General features: G+C 35.6%; 1 protein-coding gene across 1 annotated transcript; it reads left to right on the forward strand.

The window, feature by feature from the left end:
* Positions 1-581: 581 nt before the first annotated feature.
* LOC132551943 (uncharacterized) lies at positions 582-21206 on the forward strand. The gene is made up of 16 exons (XM_060216087.1): positions 582-637; positions 9133-9260; positions 12029-12109; positions 13311-13416; positions 13805-13852; positions 14121-14160; positions 14589-14760; positions 16104-16205; positions 16561-16637; positions 17056-17170; positions 17462-17503; positions 18264-18330; positions 18578-18685; positions 19647-19711; positions 20417-20506; positions 20935-21206. The coding sequence occupies exons 1-16, from the start codon at positions 582-584 to the stop codon at positions 21204-21206; spliced, it is 1569 nt and encodes a 522-aa protein (XP_060072070.1).
* Positions 21207-24467: the final 3261 nt, after the last annotated feature.

Here is a 24467-nt window from a genome sequence, read left to right on the forward strand (position 1 = left end):
TTTTATAGATACGTTGTTTATACTCAGATAAACAATAACCTTTTTATAGATACGTTGTTTATACTCAGATAAACAATAACCTTTTTATAGATACGTTGTTTATACTCAGATAAACAATAACCTTTTTATAGATACGTTGTTTATACTCAGATAAACAATAACCTTTTTATAGATACGTTGTTTATACTCAGATAAACAATAACCTTTTTATAGATACGTTGTTTATACTCAGATAAACAATAACCTTTTTATAGATACGTTGTTTATACTCAGATAAACAATAACCTTATTTATAGATACGTTGTTTATACTCAGATAAACAATAACCTTATTTATAGATACGTTGTTTATACGCAGATAAACAATAACATTTTTAGGATGCAGGCAGCCGAGATAAACCTGATACAGACGTTTTATAGACTTTATTTGAACAGCTCTCCGTCCCTGTTTGTATCGTGAACTTTATCCACGTTGTCGGTACTGATACTGATTCCATTGGTTTACAGATTGGTTCTCGTCTAGTCCTGCTGGATTCACAGCGTCTCTTTGATATAAAGATCCTCCTTAGGACGTGGCTATAAATGGAAATGAATAGCCTAGATGGACAGAAAGGCAAAAAGTTGTATACGGAAGAACAGTATGTATGACTTTGTTTCAGTAATCTCACACAATGTATAATGGTTTCAAGCAAAACAGAACTGCACCTTATATCACTGCCTTCTTCCTCTTTGTTAGCACAAGGTTTAACAAACACTATCCATCATACATATCACTTAAGGAATGCCATCATACAGTAATACAGTAATATCTGACTGATATCTGACTGGGATATAATATCTGACTGGGATATGATATCTGACAGGGATTTAATATCTGACTGGGATATGATATCTGACTGGGATATAATATCTGACTGATACCTGACTGGGATATAATATCTGACTGGGATGTAATATCTGACTGATATCTAACTGGGATATAATATCTGACTGGGATATGATATCTGACTGGACTGGGATATAATACTGACTGATATAATGTTTATGGGATATAATATCTGACTGATAACATATCTGATGGGATATAATATCTGACTGGGATATAATATCTGACTGGGATATAATATCTGACTGGGATATAATATCTGACTGGGATATAACATCTGACTGGGATATAATATCTGACTGGGATATAATATCTGACTGGGATATGATATCTGACTGGGATATAATATCTGACTGGGATATAATATCTCTATCTGACTGGGATATAATGTCTGACTGGGATATAATATCTGATTGGGATATAATATCTGACTGGGATATAATATCTGACTGGTATATAATATCTGACTGGATATAATATCTGATTGGGATATAATATCTGACTGATATCTGACTGGAATATAATATCTGACTGGGATATAATATCTGACTGATATTTGACTGGGATATAACATCTGACTGGGATATAATATATCGGATATAATATCTGACTGGGATATACTATCTTACTGTAATATCTGACTGGGATATAATATCTGAGAGGGATATAATATCTGACTGGGATATAATATCTGACTGGGATATAATATCTGACTGATATCTGACTGGGATATAATGTCTGACTGATATCTGACTGGGATATAATATCTAACGGGGATATAATATCTGTCTGGGATATAATATCTGACTGGGATATAATATCTGACTGGGATATAATATCTGACTGGGACATAACATCTGACTGGGATATAACATCTGACTGGGATATAATATCTGACTGGGATATAATATCTGACTGGGATATAATATCTGACTGGGATATAATATCTGACTGGGATATAACATCTGACTGGGATATAATATCTGACTGGGATATAACATCTGACTGGGATATAATATCTGACTAGAATATAATATCTGACTGGGATATAATATCTGACTGGGATATAATGGGATATAATATCTGACAGGGATATAATATCTGACTGGGATATAATATCTGACTGGATATAATATCTGACAGGGATATAATATCTGACTGGGATATAACATCTGACTTGGATATAATATCTGACTAGAATATAATATCTGACTGGGATATAACATCTGACAGGTATATAATATCTGACTGGGATATAATATCTGACTGGGATATAATATCTGACTGGGATATATCTGACTGGAATATAATATCTGACTGGGATATAATATCTGACTGGGATATAATATCTGACTGGGATATAATATCTGACAGGGATATAATATCTGACTGGGATATAATATCTAACTGGGATATATAATATCTGACTGATATCTGACTGGGATATAATATCTGACTGGGATATAATATCTGACAGGGATATAATATCTGACTGGGATATAATATCTGACTGGGATATAATATCTGACTGGGATATAATATCTGACTGGGATATAATATCTGACTGGGATATAATATCTGACTGATATCTGACTGGGATATAATATCTGACATGGATGTAATATCTGACTGATATCTGACTGGGATATAATATCTGACTGGATATAATATCTGACTGGAATATAACATCTGTCAGGGATATAATATCTGACGGGGATATAATATCTGGCTGGGATATAATATCTGACTGGGATATAATATCTGACTGGAATATAACATCTGTCAGGGATATAATATCTGACTGGGATATAATATCTGACTGGGATATAATATCTGACTGGGATATAATATCTGACTGGGATATAATATCTGACTGGGATATAATATCTGACTGGGATATAATATCTGACTGGGATATAACATCTGACTGGGATATAATATCTGACTGGGATATAATATCTGACTGGGATATAATATCTGACTGGGATATAATATTTGACTGGGATATAATATCTGACTGGGATATAATATCTGACTGGTATGTGATATCTGACTGGGATATAATATCTGATTGGAATATAATATCTAAATGGGATGTAATATCTGACTGGGATATAATATCTGACTGGGATGTAATATCTGACAGGGATATAATATCTGACTGATATCTGACTGGGATATAATATCTGACTGGGATATAATATCTGACTGGGATATAATATCTGACTGATATCTGACTGGGATATAATATCTGACTGGGATATAATATCTGACTGGGATATAATATCTGACTGGGATATAATATCTGACTGGGATATAATATCTGACTGGGATATAATATCTGACTGGGATATAACATCTGACTGGGATATAATATCTGACTGGGATATAACATCTGACTGGGATATTATATCTGACTAGAATATAATATCTGACTGGGATATGATATCTGACTGGGATATGATATCTGACTGGGATATAATATCTGACTGGGATGTAATATCTGACTGGGATATAATATCCGACAGGGATATAATATCTGACTGGGATATAATATCTGACTGGGATATAATATCTGACTGGGATATAATATCTGACTGGGATATAACATCTGACTGGGATATAATATCTGACTGGGATATAACATCTGACTGGGATATAATATCTGACTGGGATATAATATCTGACTGGAATATAATATCTGACTGGGATATAACATCTGACAGGAATATAATATCTGACTGGGATATAATATCTGACTGGGATATAACATCTGACTGGGATATAATATCTGACTGGGATATAATATCTGACTGGGATATAACATCTGACTGGGATATAATATCTGTCTAGAATATAATATCTGACTGGGATATAATATCTGACTGGGATATAATATCTGACTGGGATATAATATCTGACTGGTATACACTATCTGACTGGGACATAATATGTGATTGGGATATAATATCTGACTGGGATATAATATCTGACTGGGATATAATATCTGACTGGGATATAATATCTGACTGGGATATAATATCTGACTGGGATATAATATCTGACTGGATATAATATCTGACTGGGATATAATATCTGACTGGAATATAACATCTGACAGGGATATAATATCTGACTGGGATATAATATCTGACTGGGATATAATATCTGACTGGGATATAATATCTGACTGATATTTGACTGGGATATAACATCTGACTGGGATATAATATATCGGATATAATATCTGACTGGGATATAATATCTTACTTTAATATCTGACTGGGATATAATATCTGAGAGGGATATAATATCTGACTGGGATATAATATCTGATAGGGATATAATATCTGACTGATATCTGACTGGGATATAATATCTGACTGGGATAAAATATCTGACTGGGATATAATATCTGACTGATAAATGACTGGGATAAAATATCTGACTGGGATATAATATTTGACTGGGATATAATATCTGACTGGGATATAATATCTGACTGGTATGTGATATCTGACTGGGATATAATATCTGACTGATATCTGACTGGGATATAATATCTGACTGGGATATAATATCTGACTGGGATATAATATCTGACTGGGATATAATATCTGACTGGGATATAATATGGGATATAATATCTGACTGGGATATAATATCTGACTGATATCTGACTGGGATATAATATCTGACTCGGATGTAATATCTGACTGAAATCTGACTGGGATATAATGTCTGACTGGGATATAATATCTGATTGGGATATAATATCTGACTGGGATATAATATCTGACTGGGATATAATATCTGACTGGGTTATGATATCTGACTGGGATATAATATCTGACTGGGATATAATATCTGACTGGGATATAATATCTGACTGGGATATAACATCTGACTGGGATATAATATCTGACTAGAATATAATATCTGACTGGGATATAATATCTGACTGGGATATAACATCTGACTGGGATATAATATCTGACTGGGATATAACATCTGACTGGGATATAATATCTGACTGGGATATAATATCTGACTGATAGATGAATGGGATATAATATCTGACTGGGATGGGATATAACATCTGACTGGGATATAATATCTGACTGGGATATAACATCTGACTGGGATATAATATCTGACTAGTATATAATATTTGACTGGGATATAATATCTGATTGGGATATAACATATGACTGGGATATAATATCTGACTGGGATATAATATCTAACTGGGATATAATTTCTGATTGGGATGTAATATCTGACTGGGATGTAATATATGACTGGGATATAATATCTGACTGGGATATAATATCTGACTGGGATATAACATCTGACTGGGATATAATATCTGACTGGGATATAATATCTGACTGGGATATAATATCTGACTGGGATATAATATCTGACTGGGATATAATATCTGACTGGGATATAATATCTGACTGGGATATAATATCTGACTGGGATATGATATCTGACTGGGATATAATATCTGACTGGGATATAATATCTGACTGGGATATAATATCTGACTGGGATGTAATATCTGACTGATATCTGACTGGGATATAATATCTGACTGGGATATAATATCTGACTGGGATATAATATCTGACTGGGATATAATATCTGACTGGGATATAATATCTGACTGGGATATAATATCTGACTGGATATATAATATCTGACTGGGATATAATATCTGACTTGGATATAACATATGACTGGGATATAATATCTGACTGGGATATAATATCTAATATCTGACTGGGATGTAATATCTGACTGGGATATAATATCTGACTGGTATATAATATCTGACTGGGATATAATATCTGACTGGGATATAATATCTGACTGGGATATAATATCTGACTGGGATATAATATCTGATTGGGATATAATATCTGACTGATATCTGACTGGAATATAATATCTGAGGTATAATATCTGCATATTCAATAGTGCTGTGAAATACTCAAGTGTTACAACGTGACTAGTTGAACTGTGTGCACCATTTCTGAAAACGAGTTTGGATGTATATTTCATAGTGTTGTGAAATATTGTAAAGTGTAATAGCACAAACTGTAGAACTTTGAGGTATCTATTTCTGAAATATGAAATATGTCTAGGTGATTTGTGTCATATGGGCTTATATTTTGTGTATCACAATGAAGATATTGACACTTATAAATTAACTTTCTCATCAATTACTTTCCAAAGGCATTTTTCATATTTTCAAATGTATTTGTAAAACTTCACAAAAATATTTATCTTGCGTGACCCACAAAGATTCACACTAATAAGTAATAGCTCTAAAATATAATACTAGGATAATGCTACAAGTAAGTGTTTATCTGAGAAATGCCTATTTTCCCAAAACAGACTATATAGCCGTACCTGTAATTAGTACCTATTGTTCTCCCCCTGTAACAACATTACCTGTGCCCTATACTAAAATAGGATATGTTGGCTGAGTGAGAAGACGCCGTTTTCCAAGTGTTTCATGTAATACTTAACATACTGTACACGTGTCACTTACCGAATGTGTTCTCCGAGTGTTTCATATAATACTTAACATACAGTACACGTGTCACTTACCGAACGTGTTCTCCGAGTGTTTCATGTAATACTTAACATACAATGAACGTGTCACTTACCGAATGTGTTCTCCGAGTGTTTCATGTAATACTTAACATACAGTAAACGTGTCACTTACCGAATGTGTTCTCCCAGTGTTTCATGTAATACTTAACATACAGTGAACATGTCACTTACCGAACGTGTTCTCCGAGTGTTTCATGTAATACTTAACATACAGTAAACGTGTCACTTACCGAATGTGTTCTCCCAGTGTTTCATGTAATACTTAACATACAGTACACGTGTCACTTACCGAATGTGTTTTCCGAGTGTTTCATGTAATACTTAACATACAGTACACGTGTCACTTACCGAATGTGTTCTCCCAGTGTTTCATGTAATACTTAACATACGGTACACGTTTCACTTACCGAATGTGTTCTCCCAGTGTTTCATGTAACATCATACAATACTGAAATAGTCTCTTTAGATTTTGTATAATGTCTATTGTCTAAACTTTTTCTAGGGTGTAAAATTGTTACAAAATCTTATGCAATGAATGCGAGACTATTTTGAAGTATCTAAAACTTGTTTGATTGGTAAAACTATAAACGTTACTCTCGTTACGCTTCAATGATCAACGCATATTTTGAGAGTTTCTAACCGTGACAGCGTATTCATTAATGGGAAGTACTCTGTGCACTCTATCTGATATTCATTGCTTTTTCCGGAAAAAAATTGCCATGAACATGCCAAGTTGGGATAAAAATTAACGTTTTTGTGCTATTGGCGTGCCAAAGGCTGGAATATACAATAGTGTTGCAATACACTTTGTGGTGCACATTACTACGATAAATGGTGATTTATGGACACGTTTCCAACACACGAACATGGTTTGGGAACTCCAACGAACAGGATGCCTGCATGTGACTTCACATAGGCAAAATACGTATATACGGACGTCGCATGTGTGTAGTCGGTTTCAGTCCTCTTCATCAAATGCTAGAAGTATTCCCAGGCATTGAAGGAACAGCTCCAGAACCGTACTAAATAGATTGCGAGAGACCAACTTCCCTGCGACGTCCCGGCATCAGTCCAAGTCTATGACACCAAGTTGTCGCTTAGGATGGTATAGGAGAGATATGCGAATTTGTCCAGATTTCACCTTGATAGCAATGATGGTCGTGTTCTGGTGTACCGTTGGTCGGGAAAATTTGACACTGACTTTTAGATTGGCAGAGAGAGCATTATGGTCTAGGGTAACATTGCAACGCATGCCAGTATCCCTTTGGTTATAGTGAAAAGCAACTTGACCGTTGTGCAATACCGTGACGAAATGATATGTCATGACGTCCTTCCGTTTTTTCGTAATAATCGTCCTAACATTATTTTGCAATAGGATAACGTAAGACCTGAACGTGTTGTGGGACATATCTACAGAAGCAGAATGTTGCCGTGTTACTTTGGCCTGCTGTGACACTAGACTTGTCTCAAATCGAGATGGGATGGACAAAATCAAAATATGTCCTCCATTAGAAGATTGTACAAAAGACATACAAGTGAATAACACCGTGTTTTAGTTACAGTATTGTATAACCAAACAATGAATTTATCACTATTTAACAGCTGTTTCGTCCTTCTCTCACTCGTCAGTGATGACAAGAGCCGAAATGGTGAGGACTAGGAGGCGACTGAGAAAATTCCAAAATAATTGAGAGAAAAGACTTAACCTAAACGGGAGGTGTATTGGCCCCGTAATTCAATATATATAGTAATTTCAACATATCCATAACGTAGACTAATTCTGTTAGGCAGAGATAACTAAAGAAATAAACCGGTCCTTGCGATCCTTTTGATGGAAGACACAATCAAATAAAAATAAAAATATCAATAATTCATCGTGTAAATCACCGACAGTAGCAATTATTTACAACAAACACTCCAATTTACCCCCACTCCCTCTTTTAAACTTCACACATTAAATCCAGCATAAATCCTAAAGAAAGGAAAGAATATTCAGTTTATTCTTCCCTGACAAAAGTCGAAAATTGATATTTATTACGTGGCCGAATAGATTTTATTTTGCGCTGCCAGAAAGCCTGCTGTGCACGCGCCTATTTAATTACCAATTAATGGTGGTATTTAGTAGTTCTCGTCTCTATCTTCAACAAGAAATTTTTTTCGCGAAAACAAGTACCGCGGTAATCAATAAGATGCAGTAGGACAGACCATACGGATAGACATTAAATTTAATAAATAATAGAAAGTACTGGTACGTACCGACTAAATAACATAAACACGCAAACTAACAGTTCGATCTAACGGGATAAGTCTTTCACGACAAACAACCAATCAGATCTAACGGGACTACTATGTCACGACAAACAACCAATCAGGTTTAACGGGACTAGTCTGTCACGACACACAACCAATCAGATCTAATGGGACTAGTCTGTCACGAAAAACAACCAATCATATCTAACGGGACTAGTCTGTCACGACAAACAATCAATCATAACATTAATGTTTACGTCATTTATCAATCAAAAGCAATACTTTACTTATCTAATTAACTAACAGTTGATAAATTAATGCTGTTTGTACCTTTTCTCAAATCCCGTAACATTTAATTTATTGTTTCAGATCTTCAAGCGAAGAAGCAAAGATCATTATAGCAGAGGAGCCAGAGATCTTAAGCAAGGCGCACGTTCTCCTGTTAAATCTATCATGGTTTGGGCTCAGTCTTATGTTTCTGCTGCTGTCTGTGGAAGGTAAGATATTCTAAAGTTAAATCTGCCATGGTTTGGACTCAGTCCTCTGTTACTGTGGATGTCTGTGGAAGGAAAGATATTCTAAAGTTAAATATGGCATGGTTTGGACTCAGCCCTCTGTTACTGTGGATGTCTGTGGAAGGAAAGATATTCTAAAGTTAAATATGGCATGGTTTGGACTCAGCCCTCTGTTACTGTGGATGCCTGTGGAAGGTAAGATATTCTAAAGTTAAATATGCCATGGTTTGGACTCAGCCCTCTGTTACTGTGGATGCCTGTGGAAGGTAAGATATTCTAAAGTTAAATATGGCATGGTTTGGACTCAGCCCTCTGTTACTGTTGATGTCTGTGGAAGGAAAGATATTCTAAAGTTAAATATGGCATGGTTTGGACTCAGCCCTCTGTTACTGTGGATGCCTGTGGAAGGAAAGATATTCTAAAGTTAAATCTGCCATGGTTTGGACTCAGCCCTCTGTTACTGTGGATGCCTGTGGAAGGTAAGATATTCTAAAGTTAAATATGCCATGGTTTGGACTCAGCCCTCTGTTACTGTGGATGTCTGTGGAAGGAAAGATATTCTAAAGTTAAATATGGCATGGTTTGGACTCAGCCCTCTGTTACTGTGGATGCCTGTGGAAGGTAAGATATTCTAAAGTTAAATATGCCATGGTTTGGACTCAGCCCTCTGATACTGTACTGTGGATGCCTGTGGAAGGTAAGATATTCTAAAGTTAAATATGGCATGGTTTGGACTCAGCCCTCTGTTACTGTGGATGTCTGTGGAAGGAAAGATATTCTAAAGTTAAATATGGCATGGTTTGGACTCAGCCCTCTGTTACTTTGGATGTCTGTGGAAGGTAAGATTTTCTAAAGTTAAATCTGCCATGGTTTGGACTCAGCCCTCCGTTACTGTGGTTGTCTGTGGAAGGTAAGATATTCTAAAGTTAAATCTGCCATGGTTTGGACTTAGCCCTCTGTTAATATGGTTGTCTGTGGAAGGTAAGATATTTCAAAGTTAATATGGCATGGTTTGGACTCGGCCCTCTGTTACTGTGGATGCCTGTGGAAGGTAAGATATTCTAAAGTTAAATATGGCATGGTTTGGACTCAGCCCTCTGTTACTGTGGATGTCTGTGGAAGGAAAGATATTCTAAAGTTAAATATGGCATGGTTTGGACTCAGCCCTCTGTTACTTTGGATGTCTGTGGAAGGTAAGATATTCTAAAGTTAAATCTGCCATGGTTTGGACTCAGCCCTCTGTTACTGTGGATGCCTGTGGAAGGTGGAAGGAAAGATATTCTAAAGTTAAATATGGCATGGTTTGGACTCAGCCCTCTGTTACTGTGGATGTCTGTGGAAGGAAAGATATTCTAAAGTTAAATATGGCATGGTTTGGACTCAGCCCTCTGTTACTTTGGATGTCTGTGGAAGGTAAGATATTCTAAAGTTAAATCTGCCATGGTTTGGACTCAGCCCTCTGTTACTGTGGATGTCTGTGGAAGGTAAGATATTCTAAAGTTAAATCTGCCATGGTTTGGACTCAGCCCTCTGTTAATATGGTTGTCTGTGGAAGGTAAGATATTTCAAAGTTAATATGGCATGGTTTGGACTCGGCCCTCTGTTACTGTGGTTCTAAAGTTAAATATGGCATGGTTTGGACTCAGCCCTCTGTTACTGTGGATGTCTGTGGAAGGTAAGATATTCTAAAGTTAAATATGGCATGGTTTGGACTCAGCCTTCTGTTTCTGTGGTTGTCTGTGGAAGGTAAGATATTCTAAAGTTAAATCTGCCATGGTTTGGACTCAGCCCTCTGTTACTGTGGATGTCTGTGGAAGGTAAGATATTCTAAAGTTAAATATGCCATGGTTTGGACTCAGCCCTCTGTTACTGTGGATGTCTGTGGAAGGAAAGATATTCTAAAGTTAAATATGGCATGGTTTGGACTCAGCCCTCTGTTACTGTGGATGTCTGTGGAATAAGTGCCATGGTTTGGACTCAGCCCTCTGTTACTGTGGATGTCTGAGGAAGGTAAGATATTCTAAAGTTAAAGTTAAATGGATGTCCATGGTTTGGACTGTTACTGTGGAGCCCTCTGTTAGCCCTCTATGGTTGTCTGTGGAAGGTAAGATATTCTAAAGTTAAATATGCCATGGTATGGACTCAGCCCTCTGTTACTGTGGATGTCTGTGGAAGGTAAGATATTCTAAAGTTAAATATGGCATGGTTTGGACTCAGCCCTCTGTTACTGTGGATGTCTGTGGAAGGTAAGATATTCTAAAGTTAAATATGGCATGGTTTGGACTCAGCCCTCTGTTACTGTGGATGTCTGTGGAAGGTAAGATATTCTCTTGCTTTATTTCTCAGTACGTGGGCCCATAAGGTGACGAGTTAATACCTGTTAGAAATAGAAAATTCATGAAAGACAATTTTATATTGTCATGATTATAATACAGCTTAACGGAACCCTTCTTATGTCCATAACATTGTAATTAGGATATACGATTGGCTTGACAATAAATCATGTGTTATTGAAACACATGATATCAGCAATACTCAATATATCTAATTGTGACGTTACAGTAGTGTTCAACGTCTTTGTGTTACCTGTGTGATAATCAACTGTACGATGTGAAAACAAACAGCCAAGGAAGGGACACAGAGGGTTATATGGCTATGCCTATAGTGTGGTAGAAAAATTATACACCTAAATCTTGTAAGAGCTATTCCATAATTGATGAAGAGGAAATGTTCATTCTATATCCACACAGTGGTCCCTGCCCAGATTCGGTCGTTGGTTGGAGAGGCCGCCAAGGGACGATGGCTTGGCGGTATGGTGGCTGGTGGTGCAGGTATGTTACCATCTTCTACATTACCAGAACATGTCTAGGTACAGGACACCAGTGTTATAGTATTTTTCGAACTACTGATACATGTATCTAACCAATGACTGCAGTCGGTGGTAGTGTTTGTACTCTTTCTTTTATGGCTTTATAGCTCACCTGGACGGCTAAAAGTCATAAACGACTTACAGGAAATTTGACCAAATGTGTTCAGAAGCATCCTTAGGGAAGGACAAGGGGAAATTTTGCTAGTTCTTTAAATTCTTACCCTTCTTTATGAATAAATTGATATCGTCCAAATTTGGTCTAACCTATTTGTGGATGAAGGGGAACAAAGTTTTGTAAAAGTTGGCTGTCAATTCCCAGGGGCCCAAGCGATGAAGTCCAAAGGGGAAATTTTACAAGTTCTTTAAAATTTATAATTTATAACAATAAATGAATATTGCCTAGATTTGGTGCATCCCGGCCTTCTAGGGTGGGAGAGGTGAGCCCAATCAAGGAAGTGCATGTTCTTAAAAGTCCTTCTTCCAAGTTTTGTCCGAAGCAGTTTTAATGAATAGTGAATCTGACCTCTGTTGGATCACAAGGGCGGAACTAATTAGGGAAATTATTTAAAAAATTGTTTGTTATATTTGAAGTTCTTTGAATAGCTACATTAGCCACATGGACAATGCAGACCCTTTAGACCTCTTGTTAATAGGTATGCCTAACTGCAGTTCTAAAGTATTGTACAACATTATTTGAGATTAGATGTGCAGTGGTTCTAGGTTGTACCACTAGTCATAGGAAGCTAGACGTAGCATGCATTGATTGAGTAAATCTCAGTTACTAAAGTCAACCAGCAGAGCGTATCTTACAGTTACTACCTATATATTATACATATTCGTCCTTCTAGAACTCTTGAAATATACTAGGGTTCAAACGTGTGAAAATTAAAAGGGAAGTAATTATACGTTTAGCCATGATGGTGAAATACCCATTAACTTAGATTAAAAACAACGAAGTTTTTAATTGGCTGTAAATAATTGGTGTGCCGTCCTGTGTTTCTCCGCTTTGTCCAACTAGTACTTGTAATGATGAAATCGACCTCTAACCGGATATTTGACTTGTCGTACAGCACACACGTTCTAATTGTCTGTCGCCAGATCGCCATGTCATTATGATATTATATAATATCTTTATTGACATGTTCTGATACATTGTGTTCCAGCGGTGACGTTCATTACAAGTCCTTTAATCGGCATGCTGAGTGACCGATTGACCCTACAAGCTGGTAAACGCAGGCCAGTAATGATAGCAGGCACTGTCGCATTATGGTAAACAATTGATGCTTGGATCTTCAATATGAAATTCTCTGATGAAAGCTTAGCACATTGTACAGTATCTGGATCTGATGATATGGCTTCATGTTCTTGGTGATGAAGTCTGGTTTGTCTTCAAGTCCAGATAAATGGACCTATACCTACTTTGATATTTAGATATACATAGTTATACTTACATATACTTATATACAACAATATATAATCTAAATGTATACAACAGTCTGCTGTAGCTTTATTTATAGGCCATTTAAAGCATGGTAAAATGTGAAACATAACAACAATGGGTGTTCTCTTGTCCTGTAGACATTTGATTTCTAAAATATCTGTCTCTCCTGTTTGATGATAATAATCATAGTGACATCTTGTTTCTCAAATGTTGTAGCCTGGGATTGATCGGGATGGCGTTAAGTTCGTCAAAAATTACATTACTGTAAGTATATCTCGCATGCTTCAGATAATTTCTGGGTGCTATCAAAGCATGTAATGAGGGTAAAGACATATCTGTCAAGGGATACTTATTCTAAATTGTGCCAATATGAACTAATGTACAGAGATGTCCCCTGTCTTCCATCCCACTTACGCCGACAGTAGTTCTTTTTAATTTCTTCACATTTTGGAATTTTGGATGTGTAATTCAAGTAATTTATTTCTGATTTAGCAGTTTCACACATTGATGTGTATCTTTGTTATATTTTAAGGAGAGCGGGAGTCGACCTGTCAAAAAACTCCTCTGATACGGTAAGAAATCTTTGCGGCTATCTAATGTCGTTATAGATGTCCAATCTCCATAGGTCTACATATGTCACACCTGTGGTGACGTCGATTTATAAAGTAAGGAGTAGAATATAAAGTGTTTTGTAACGTCATTCACAGCAAGCTTCTTATTTTGTATTGAGGGTTATCTCCCTTACATATGTGCTAGGTTGAAATTTCAGTTGGAGAAATTCATTTTTTCTGAATATCAGCGTTATGTTGACTTGGTAATATAATTCAGTCTCTTAAAAACCACACAACAGGAAGGTTTCAAGTTCAGAGGCGTTCTTGATTATATATATATAGTTTAAGAGTGATAACTGCACTGGTTAATACTCTCAATCATAATGTTTTATGTCTCAAAACAAAAACCATTGTTTGTCTCTATCATAATGTACATACGTCTGTTCTAGTGTGATCGCGATCTCGTAGCTCACCGTTGCTTTCCTTACTGGAACAACTCGGACACCAGGGTTTTTAAACATCATCACACCATCCTCAGAGGATCACAGCCAGCCTCCATTTTACTCCCAGAGAAAAAAACCTTCATATCTGAACTAGAATCGGAACCGGTCGGCAGTTTACGTATGATTTGCCATTTTATTACTTTAATTATATATTTTAAAGTACTGCTTTCATTATCTGAATGGTAAATTTCTTTATATATGCTCTTCATTTCATTATTTCCTTAACGTTTATCTACAGTAGTTTATTTAAATCCTTAAGGTGGTTATGTTTCTTTGCGTTTTACCTTTTAAAACATATCTAATGTTTTACTAGTATTAAAGTGTGTTTCTCTTGTATTCAGTATTTTACTAGTATTAAAGTGTCTTTATTTTTTCATATTAAAACATATTCAGTGTTTCACTAGTATTAAAATGTGTTTATCTTTATTCATATTAAAACGTATTCAGTGTCCCACTAATATTAAAGTGTGTTTATCTTTATTCATATTAAAACGTATGCAGTGTCCCACTAGTATTAAAGTGTGTTTATCTTTATTCATATTAAAACGTATTCAGTGTATTTGACTAATATTAAAATGTGTTTATCTTTATTCATATTAAAACATATTCAGTGTCCCACTAGTATTAAAGTGTGTTTATCTTTATTCATATTAAAACGTATGCAGTGTCCCACTAGTATTAAAGTGTGTTTATCTTTATTCATATTAAAACGTATTCAGTGTCCCACTAGTATTAAAGTGTGTTTATCTTTATTCATATTAAAACGTATTCAGTGTCCCACTAATATTAAAGTGTGTTTATCTTTATTCATATTAAAACGTATGCAGTGTTTTACTAGTATTAAAATGTGTTTATCTTTATTCATATTAAAACGTATGCAGTGTCCCACTAGTATTAAAGTGTGTTTATCTTTATTCATATTAAAACGTATTCAGTGTCCCACTAGTATTAAAGTGTGTTTATCTTTATTCATATTAAAACGTATTCAATGTTTTACTAGTATTAAAGTGTGTTTATCTTTATTCATATTAAAACGTATTCAGTGTCCCACTAATATTAAAGTGTGTTTATCTTTATTCATATTAAAACGTTTTCAGTGTTTTACTAATATTAAAGTGTGTTTATCTTTATTCATATTAAAACGTTTTCAGTGTTTTACTAATATTAAAGTGTGTTTATCTTTATTCATATTAAAACGTATTCAGTGTTTTACTAATATTAAAGTGTGTTTATCTTTATTCATATTAAAACGTATTCAGTGTCCCACTAATATTAAAGTGTGTTTATCTTTATTCATATTAAAACATATTCAGTGTTTTACTAGTATTAAAGTGTGACTGGTAATGAATTTATTTTCGCTTTATCTTATTCTATGGTTAGAGTGATACGTGTTAAAGTGATATTTTATGTTACAGCTATGGTTATAAATATATTCTGATATAATGTTGTTTATTTTTACAGCTATATACGTCGTCTTTTATCTTGTCGTTACCACGGCTTTCGCTGTCATCACTGTGCCGTACAATGCTCTCATCGCCGACAAATCTCATCCCTCGCAGAGAGGTAAAATATAAAATCTCATCCCTTACAGCGAGGTAAAATATAAAATTGATTTGCTGCTAGACAACTTAAAACAAGCTTAAAACGTTTTGCTGAAACAGTCACTTTCCATAGTAAAGACCATTGCTCCCCACCGCGATCCCTTTAATTCAATGAGTAGAGGAATTGTATTTAAACATTTGTTAAAAAAATAAAACATAAAATATTAAGTTTTATATACTAGTAAATATTGTAAGGCTTTGGAAAACGTTATCGGCTATCTGTTCTTCGATGACAAAGATGGTAAGAAGTATGAATAGGTGTCAAATATTAGTACATCTGTATAACATCATTTTTGACCACAAGCTATTATTGACAGGGTTTAACTCTGGTGTGATGGGCGCAATGATACTGCTGGGCAATCTGAGCGGTGCTGCAGTGGGAACCTGTTTTACGGTACGTCAGTCAGGAACATTTTCCTACGGTGTATCCATTGGTCATAATAAGACGATGTGCAGTGTACTAATGTTAGGGCCCGCTATCCCTTGATTATAGAGTTATTGCCTTTGTAAAAAAAAAACAATGTTCGCAGCAAAAGTTCACAAGCGCTGAATGATTGGACGCCCTTGTTGACGACGTTACGATATGGAAATTTTGTGAAAGCTTTCCAAATACCCATTCAGTATCGCCTTGATGTTGACACTGAATAGCCGGAGAGTGGCATATATCGTCAATTTAGCTTTGACATAGAATGCGTGAGATACAATGAAAGAGAAAGGGAAGTTAGTAAAGCAAAGATATAGGATTTCAAAGCAACGTACCAACTTATCGAAATTAGAAGTCTATACATAAATCAGTCCTGTTTTCTTTGTAGCAAATCGGTGTCCTTGGTGCGTACGGAACCGCAATAGCAGTTGTGATGGTTAGCGTTTGTTTGACAGTATTTACTACCTGCGAGAGGCCAGGCAAGGGTGTATCTGAACCACTCGGTAAGTCTTTTGGTGTGGTTAGACTCGTTTCATTACTCAATTGGCATCGATAATGTGTCCGACAGTTCTCTTTACCATTTTGTTCATTATGCCGACGAATAGTAACACAGGGGTTGCGATATATCATTAATCATATTTATCTTACATATTTGTTCTGATTAGTATTAAATAATGTTGAATAGAGACAGCACTAGGTGTTGGTTAGAATATCCAATCACAGCACTGGTAAAGCGGACGATTTCTAGCGTAGCATTAACATATTGTTTAGTCGTCCCTTCATTTCTATTTCAGATTGTACAAGAATATTTACCGCATTTTGGGAGCCTTTGAAAGGTAATTATCTGTCTGTAGTTTCTTTTGTAAACGTAGAATGTGTTAATGAGTAAAAAAAATCTATTGTTGTGAAGAGTAGAAATGTTTATAAAATCTGAAGTCACATACATATAAAAACATGGACACTGTAAAACTCAACATTACTACAGAACATATATAGAGACGTGTCAGATATGTAGATACCATGCTAGTATACAACCACCTAGTATGTGATGTGAGTTTTAGCCAAAATGATTACGTACACAAAAACGATTTCTCATTGATAACGATAATTTGTATCCATTTTTCGCTGAAATGTACACAAAAGGCGTACGTTCTTAGCTTTCACCATTTATACTGCATGAATGAAGTCAAGAATCGTTGATAAAGCATTTGTGTATTTACTTCATGTTGAACTGTAAAATTATGTAGGCTAAAAGGAGAAAACACAATATTTCTAGTCGTACTTAGTCTATTGTGAAATAAATATTGTTTTTATGGGTGTAGTTTGCTAATTTACAAAGAAAGACAAACCCTGATATAACCTGAAAACTCCACGATGATTGCAAATACTAAGGTATTGCAGTATAGAGAACAGCCCACGCAAAGCAAAGAACTATGATTTTCAGCTTAAATTCATGTCGGTTCAAACTTTTTGTTTAATCATTTTTGTACCATAAAATATGAATAGATAAAATAGCATGGCGAAACGCTACTAAAAGTTTTAAAATACATCAGAAAGGAAATCAATTTTTTATAAAGAATATTCTGTTCTTTACAGAACATGACTTTCGTTGGGTGTTTATCACAAGATTTCTGATGCAGCAGGGCGTATCAACAGTTACAGGGTAAGACTACACCACCAATAATATGGGTCTTTTCTCAATACTGACATATGTATGGCACCATGCGTTATTAAACAGATAATGAACCAATTTTACCTGTTAATTTCCCATGTATATACTATGCTGGATTTATTCCTAACATCTTTTCCCTTTTCGAATTTCTTAATTTTTTAAGAGTACTAGTTCCTCCTTCATAGCACGTCTAAATATCTAAAATCCTTTGACATACTATGTCATCTGTTGTTTACAGCTTTCTCGAGTATTGGTTGTCGGATATGATCCACATTCCTTTCTGTTGGTCGGAGTCACGCGCAGTTGCAATGATGTTGCTGCCTCTACTATGTGCCGCATCCTTAAGGTATATTTGTTTTTTATCCGAATATTCACTAGCAAAGCTTTGGGGTTTTTTTTGTTCTCTTCTTTCTATAATTATGCTAAGTGAATAGTGTATGATCACAAGATGGGTAAATGAAGAGGTCAGAAAGTCCATCATTTGAAAGTAGGCCAGTATTAATACAAGAGAATAATGACTTACGAAAAATATGAAGACGAACACGAAAATGTTAGAAACTAAAAGTGAATATGTATAGAACCAAGGCGTACAATTGATAAGCTACAAATCTTCTAGAAGATCCTTCCATCAAACTGAACAACAATATCAACATCCAGGGATCAACTTGTCCTTACGATTTAAATTGTTGGCCTTTATTGTGTGTTTTGACGAAGAGCTGAATAGCTACAGTGTTAAACTTGAATCGCGACTGACCTCTCATGGTATAGAGAGAGAGCTCATTGATCCAGAGAAGGAAAGTGTTTCATCAGTTTGAAATGGGTTAAGGTAGTAAGAAGACAATATAATTTTTGTTTTCAACTTTTTTTCTGTATAAATTGAAATGTCTTGGGGAGTCCTTCAGAATTAGCATTGCTTTAATTCATCTACTAGAGTAAACAGAATTGCAACACCGCTGTAACCTAGTAATACTGAGCACTGGTAGGAATAAGTACAGAAATTTGACCAATTACAATAGAGATAAATACAGTAATTTGTCGGCCATATGTGACTCTAGTTATGTACATAAAACATAACAAAATCTATTTTTATTTTTTTAAGTATTTTGAAATACAGTTACCTGAAAGCCATATCAAATTTGTTTACAAAATGTGTCAAACCAAACTCAAATTCAATCAAATAAGGCAAAATGTGAACAAAAGAAAACATTCACGGAGACTCCTGAAAAAGTACAATGGTATAAACAATTGAATATCTTTCATTTGGAATTGTTGGAATCGATTGACCTTTATTTTTATATTCGTTTCAGTTCTATAATCTTCGGGGTGATATCAGATCGATTTGGGAGACGAAAACCTATGATTATCATTGCAGGTAACTATAATACACTTACTATCATGCAACTACAAAAACTAGTTTTATGTATGGACAATAAACTGTTTATAATCTTTCATAACAACAAGAGAAAATTATACAACCAGGTAACTAAGTCCGGATGTGTTGAACACGTTCTAAAACATTATAGATATCACTTGTTTGTTTAAAAAGTCTAAACCTAGGATATGTAATGTTGTGGTCAAATCTTATGAAACGCTAAAGTAAGGATATGTAATGTTGTGGTCAAATCTTATGAAACGCTAAAGTAAGGATATGTAGCGGTGTGGTCAAATCTTATGAAACGCTAAAGTAAGGATAGGTTGTGTTCTGTTCCAGCTCTGATGATGTCTGTTAGTACTTCTATGCTGACGTAATGATATGTTGTACTCTGTTCCAGCTCTGGTGATGTCTGTTAGTACTTCTATGCTGACGTAATGATATGATGTGTTCTGTTCCAGCTCTGGTGATGTCTGTTAGTACTTCTATGCTGACGTAATGATATGTTGTACTCTGTTCCAGCTCTGGTGATGTCTGTTAGTACTTCTATGCTGACGTAATGATATGTTGTACTCTGTTCCAGCTCTGATTATGTCTGTTGGTCCTTCTGTGCTGAAGTAATGATATGTTGTGTTCTGTTCCAGCTCTGGTTATGTCTGTTAGTACTTTTATGCTGACGTAATGATATGATGTGTTCTGTTCCAGCTCTGATTATGTCTGTTAGCACTTCTACGCTGACCTACATAAGTGGCTATAGTGCTTACTTCATCGCTCTCGTCATGGCCTTCCTGTTCGGTATGTACGACAGCTGACGGTTTACTGTTCCACTATATATAGAGGACAAATCGGTGCATATCGGACATGGATATGGTGTATAATGTGACAAAATTCTGTAAAACTAGTAATATATTGGCAGAACAAATAGTGGGAAAATACGTTTTAGTGATATTGAGTATAAACTATAAAAAGGTAATATTGTAATACAATATGTCTGAGAGTCGTGGCTTTAATCAAGTGTAAATTTACGTTTTACATATGTGCTATTTTTCAATTTTCTCATTTTTTCTCTCCTTTGAATTACTATTATAAAACCTGTCTGGTGTTAATAGCTGTAATTCTTTCTGATGTTCACACATGTGTAATTAATGTGTTTCGTATACCTTACGTGTCCAGCCTGTTTCTTTAGCATAAGTTAAAATATCAATGTATTCGATTTTTTTCAGGAATTGGTTTCGGTTCATTCCAGTCTGTAGACTTCGCACTTGTGATGGATGTACTACAGGATGACACAGATAAGGCTAACCACATCGCGGTGTGGCATCAAGCCTTAGTTCTCCCTAACGCCCTAGCAACGCCTGTTGGTGGCATCATCCTGGATTATTTTGAGAGTGTTGATTGCAAATTTGGTTTGGGATATGTAATATTATTTGCAGTAACTGCCGTGTATTTTCTGTTAAGTGCTATATTTGTGAATAAGATAAGACGTGCGTCATAGAAGGTCATACCAGTTCCACTTAGGTAAGCGTCGATCCTGTAACTGATGGAAAATGTTATCACTTTTGACCCAGATTATTTGAACATCAACTTTATTCATAACAGATGAACAAATATTGATTCTTAACGCAACAGTGTGATAAATGCGTCGAGGAATAGTCATGTCTCATTACAATGTAACATGATGGTTTATACACGAAGGTCATAATATTTCTGTTATTCGGTTATAACCTTTGACCTGGTTGTCACTTGGAATCGTCCGAGGGATACTATATTGGGTCTGTTCTTTTAACGGAGATATTAATTATGATCGTGGTAATATGTATACCTATCAATTTACTTTTAACGGAGATATTATCATTGTGGTAATATATATACCTATCAACTGACTTTTAACGGAGATGTTATCATCGTGGTAATATATACCTATCAATTGACTTTTAACGGAGATATTATCATCGTGGTAATATATACCTTTCAATTGACTTTTAACGGAGATGTTATCATCGTGGTAATATATATACCTATCAATTGACTTTTAACGGAGATATTACTTATGATCGTGGTAATATATATATCTATCAACTGACTTTTAACGGAGATATTATCATCGTGGTAATATATATACCTATTATCAGAGGACAGTTTACAGGAGGTAGTTGTATGTCACAAATGTGAATAAATAATCAGACAGAATTTGTCACACAGTAAATACGATTGTCCACGTGACCAATAAAACGTCATTCATGTAAGTGTATACATAACCACGAGACAAAGTTATTGTTCTCGTTAAAAATGACGTCATCGGTTTTACGTGTATTCCTTTAGAATGCAGTTGTGCATCATATTAAAATGTAACAAAGCCAAAAAACGGGTAGGAATTGTAATCAATGAATTTTCTTTATATGGCATTTACAGGTGTTATAAATGACACACGTTGCAGACAAGCATACAGTGTACCATATCAAGTCGACTATGTATGATTATCGACGATAAATACGATATTCCATTGCTACATCGATGTTTTATATTTCACAAAGTAGCGTATGCCGGTGTGTTTTTGTAAAATTCATCTTGAAATAACAAACTTTGTAAGGATTGAATTGTTATGAAAATATAACATTTAATAGAGTAACTGTGCGTCAAATCCAAATAAGGGACATGGAATAAAAAACTGATAAAGGTAATATATCAAATGAGAGAGAGAGAGAGAGAGAGTCCTGTTTAGTGTCGTTATTTTCATATAGTCTTGCACGGTTTGGTTTACAGATTTACAAATATATATCTTATTGAAGTTGATATTAAAACTATACATTGTTTAAATATTTAGTGAAACAATGCAGATCTCAGGATCAGGATTTCATGATGCGTCTACTGAACGATTCGTCTTCACCGTAAATAATCATATATATGTGTATATTTGTGTACGTGTTTTTGTGAATGAGAACATGAATTATTTGTCGTTGTAAGGATCATGTAAATAGCTTTTTCGATGCCAAACTTTTATGCTTTGGAAATGGACAAATCATTATGAACATTATGAAACATCATTTACATCATTCGTATCATAAAAGTTTTTGTGTTCTCTTAATTTCACACTTTGTTTACGGGCATCTCGGAAAATTGCCTTGTTAGAGTGTAATATAATAAAGAAGCGTATCCTGTAACACTGATGTATCGACAGTATATAATTATATGTACACTGCCTTTATCTAGATGTGATTTCATTATAAAACTTAAATGATTTGACATTTGCAGAATCTTTATTTTGCCTGATTTTTAGATTTTCCCAAAGAGTTAGTTAAACATGTTTATGAAAGCATTTTTGTAGCGTGCATGTAAATTGCTAAAATAGCGGCATATTTGGGTTAGACGGGTCACTTCTACCATTACATACATATGTTATACGAGAACATGGAGGAAAAGATAAGTTGCATATACGATAGAAACAGGCGCCTTCTTATGTGTTTAGGAGGAGTACCAATATTGTCTGTAGATCTGATGTTTTATAATTCTATCAAGATCAAATCCGATGGTGCACAATAAATGTTATGGAATTCGTATTACACTGGAGCGGTAGGCAAGTGGAGAGAGTGAAGTATTATAGGGGTGGCTAGTGTAGGGATATTGAAGGGGTGGAGGGGTATTGTAGGTGAGAGAGTGAAGTAAATGTTATAGTTTATGTATTGTCGAAGTGGGGAGTGGAAAGGTACATCTGCATTGTAGTGATCGTGAGTAGATGAGTATTATGGGGTGGCGAGTGGATGAGTATTATGGGGTGGCGAGTGGATGGGCATTATGGGGTGGCGAGTGGATGTGTATTATGGGGTGGCGAGTGGATGTGTATTATGGGGTGGCGAGTGGATGGGTATTATGGGGTGGCGAGTGGATGGGTACATGTATGGTTGAAGTGGAGAGTGGAAGGGTATATCTGCATTGTAGGGATTGAGAGTGGATGGATATTATGGAGATGGCGAGTAGAAAGTTACACATGCATTATTTGAGTGGCTAGAGAGGAGTAGTATTGAGGTGACGAGTGGATTGGTATTATGGGGTCGCGAGTGGATGAGAATTATGGGTTGGCTAGAGGATAGGTATTATAGGGGTAGCGAGTGGATAAGTATTATGGGGGTAGCGAGTGGATGAGAATTATGGGTTGGAGAGAGGATAAGTATTATGGGGGTAGCGAGTGGATGAGAATTATGGGTTGGCTAGAGGATAGGTATTATGGGGGTAGCGAGTGGATGAGAGTTATGGGTTGGAGAGAGGATAAGTATTATTGGGGTAGCGATTCGATGGGCATTTTGGGGGTAGCGAGTGGATGGACATTATGGGGGTGGCAAATGGAGGTGTATAATGGGATGGCGAGTGGATACGTATTAAGGGCTATTGTAGAAAACAGTATAGGGGTCCTGAGTAGAGGGTATATTATTAGATGGCGAGTAGAAGGGGTTTGAGGGAATATCATGGGGTGTCAAGTGGACGGAGTATTATAAGGGTAGGTAGTGGTGGGGGCGTTACACTATATTAAACAACGGTTAACAGACGGGATTCTTCACGACACTGGGTTGATTGTTCGCTTGCTTACTGTGTTGCCACGCCAACAGCCAAGGGGCATTTAGAGGCAGGGCCACCTTGTGTTAGCTGCTGGCTATCTCGCTGAACAGCATACGGTAGGCCAATCGCATGCCATCCTGTGTGATTGCGATAAAGTGTCTTGTCCAAGAACACAGCCTCGATAACATCTAGAGTCACGTTTCTC

This window comes from Ylistrum balloti, unplaced genomic scaffold (assembly GCF_031769215.1).
Source record: "Ylistrum balloti isolate Yb309-2 unplaced genomic scaffold, AGI_CSIRO_Ybal_v1 Utg370226, whole genome shotgun sequence".
NCBI classification, from domain to species: Eukaryota; Metazoa; Mollusca; class Bivalvia; order Pectinida; family Pectinidae; genus Ylistrum; species Ylistrum balloti.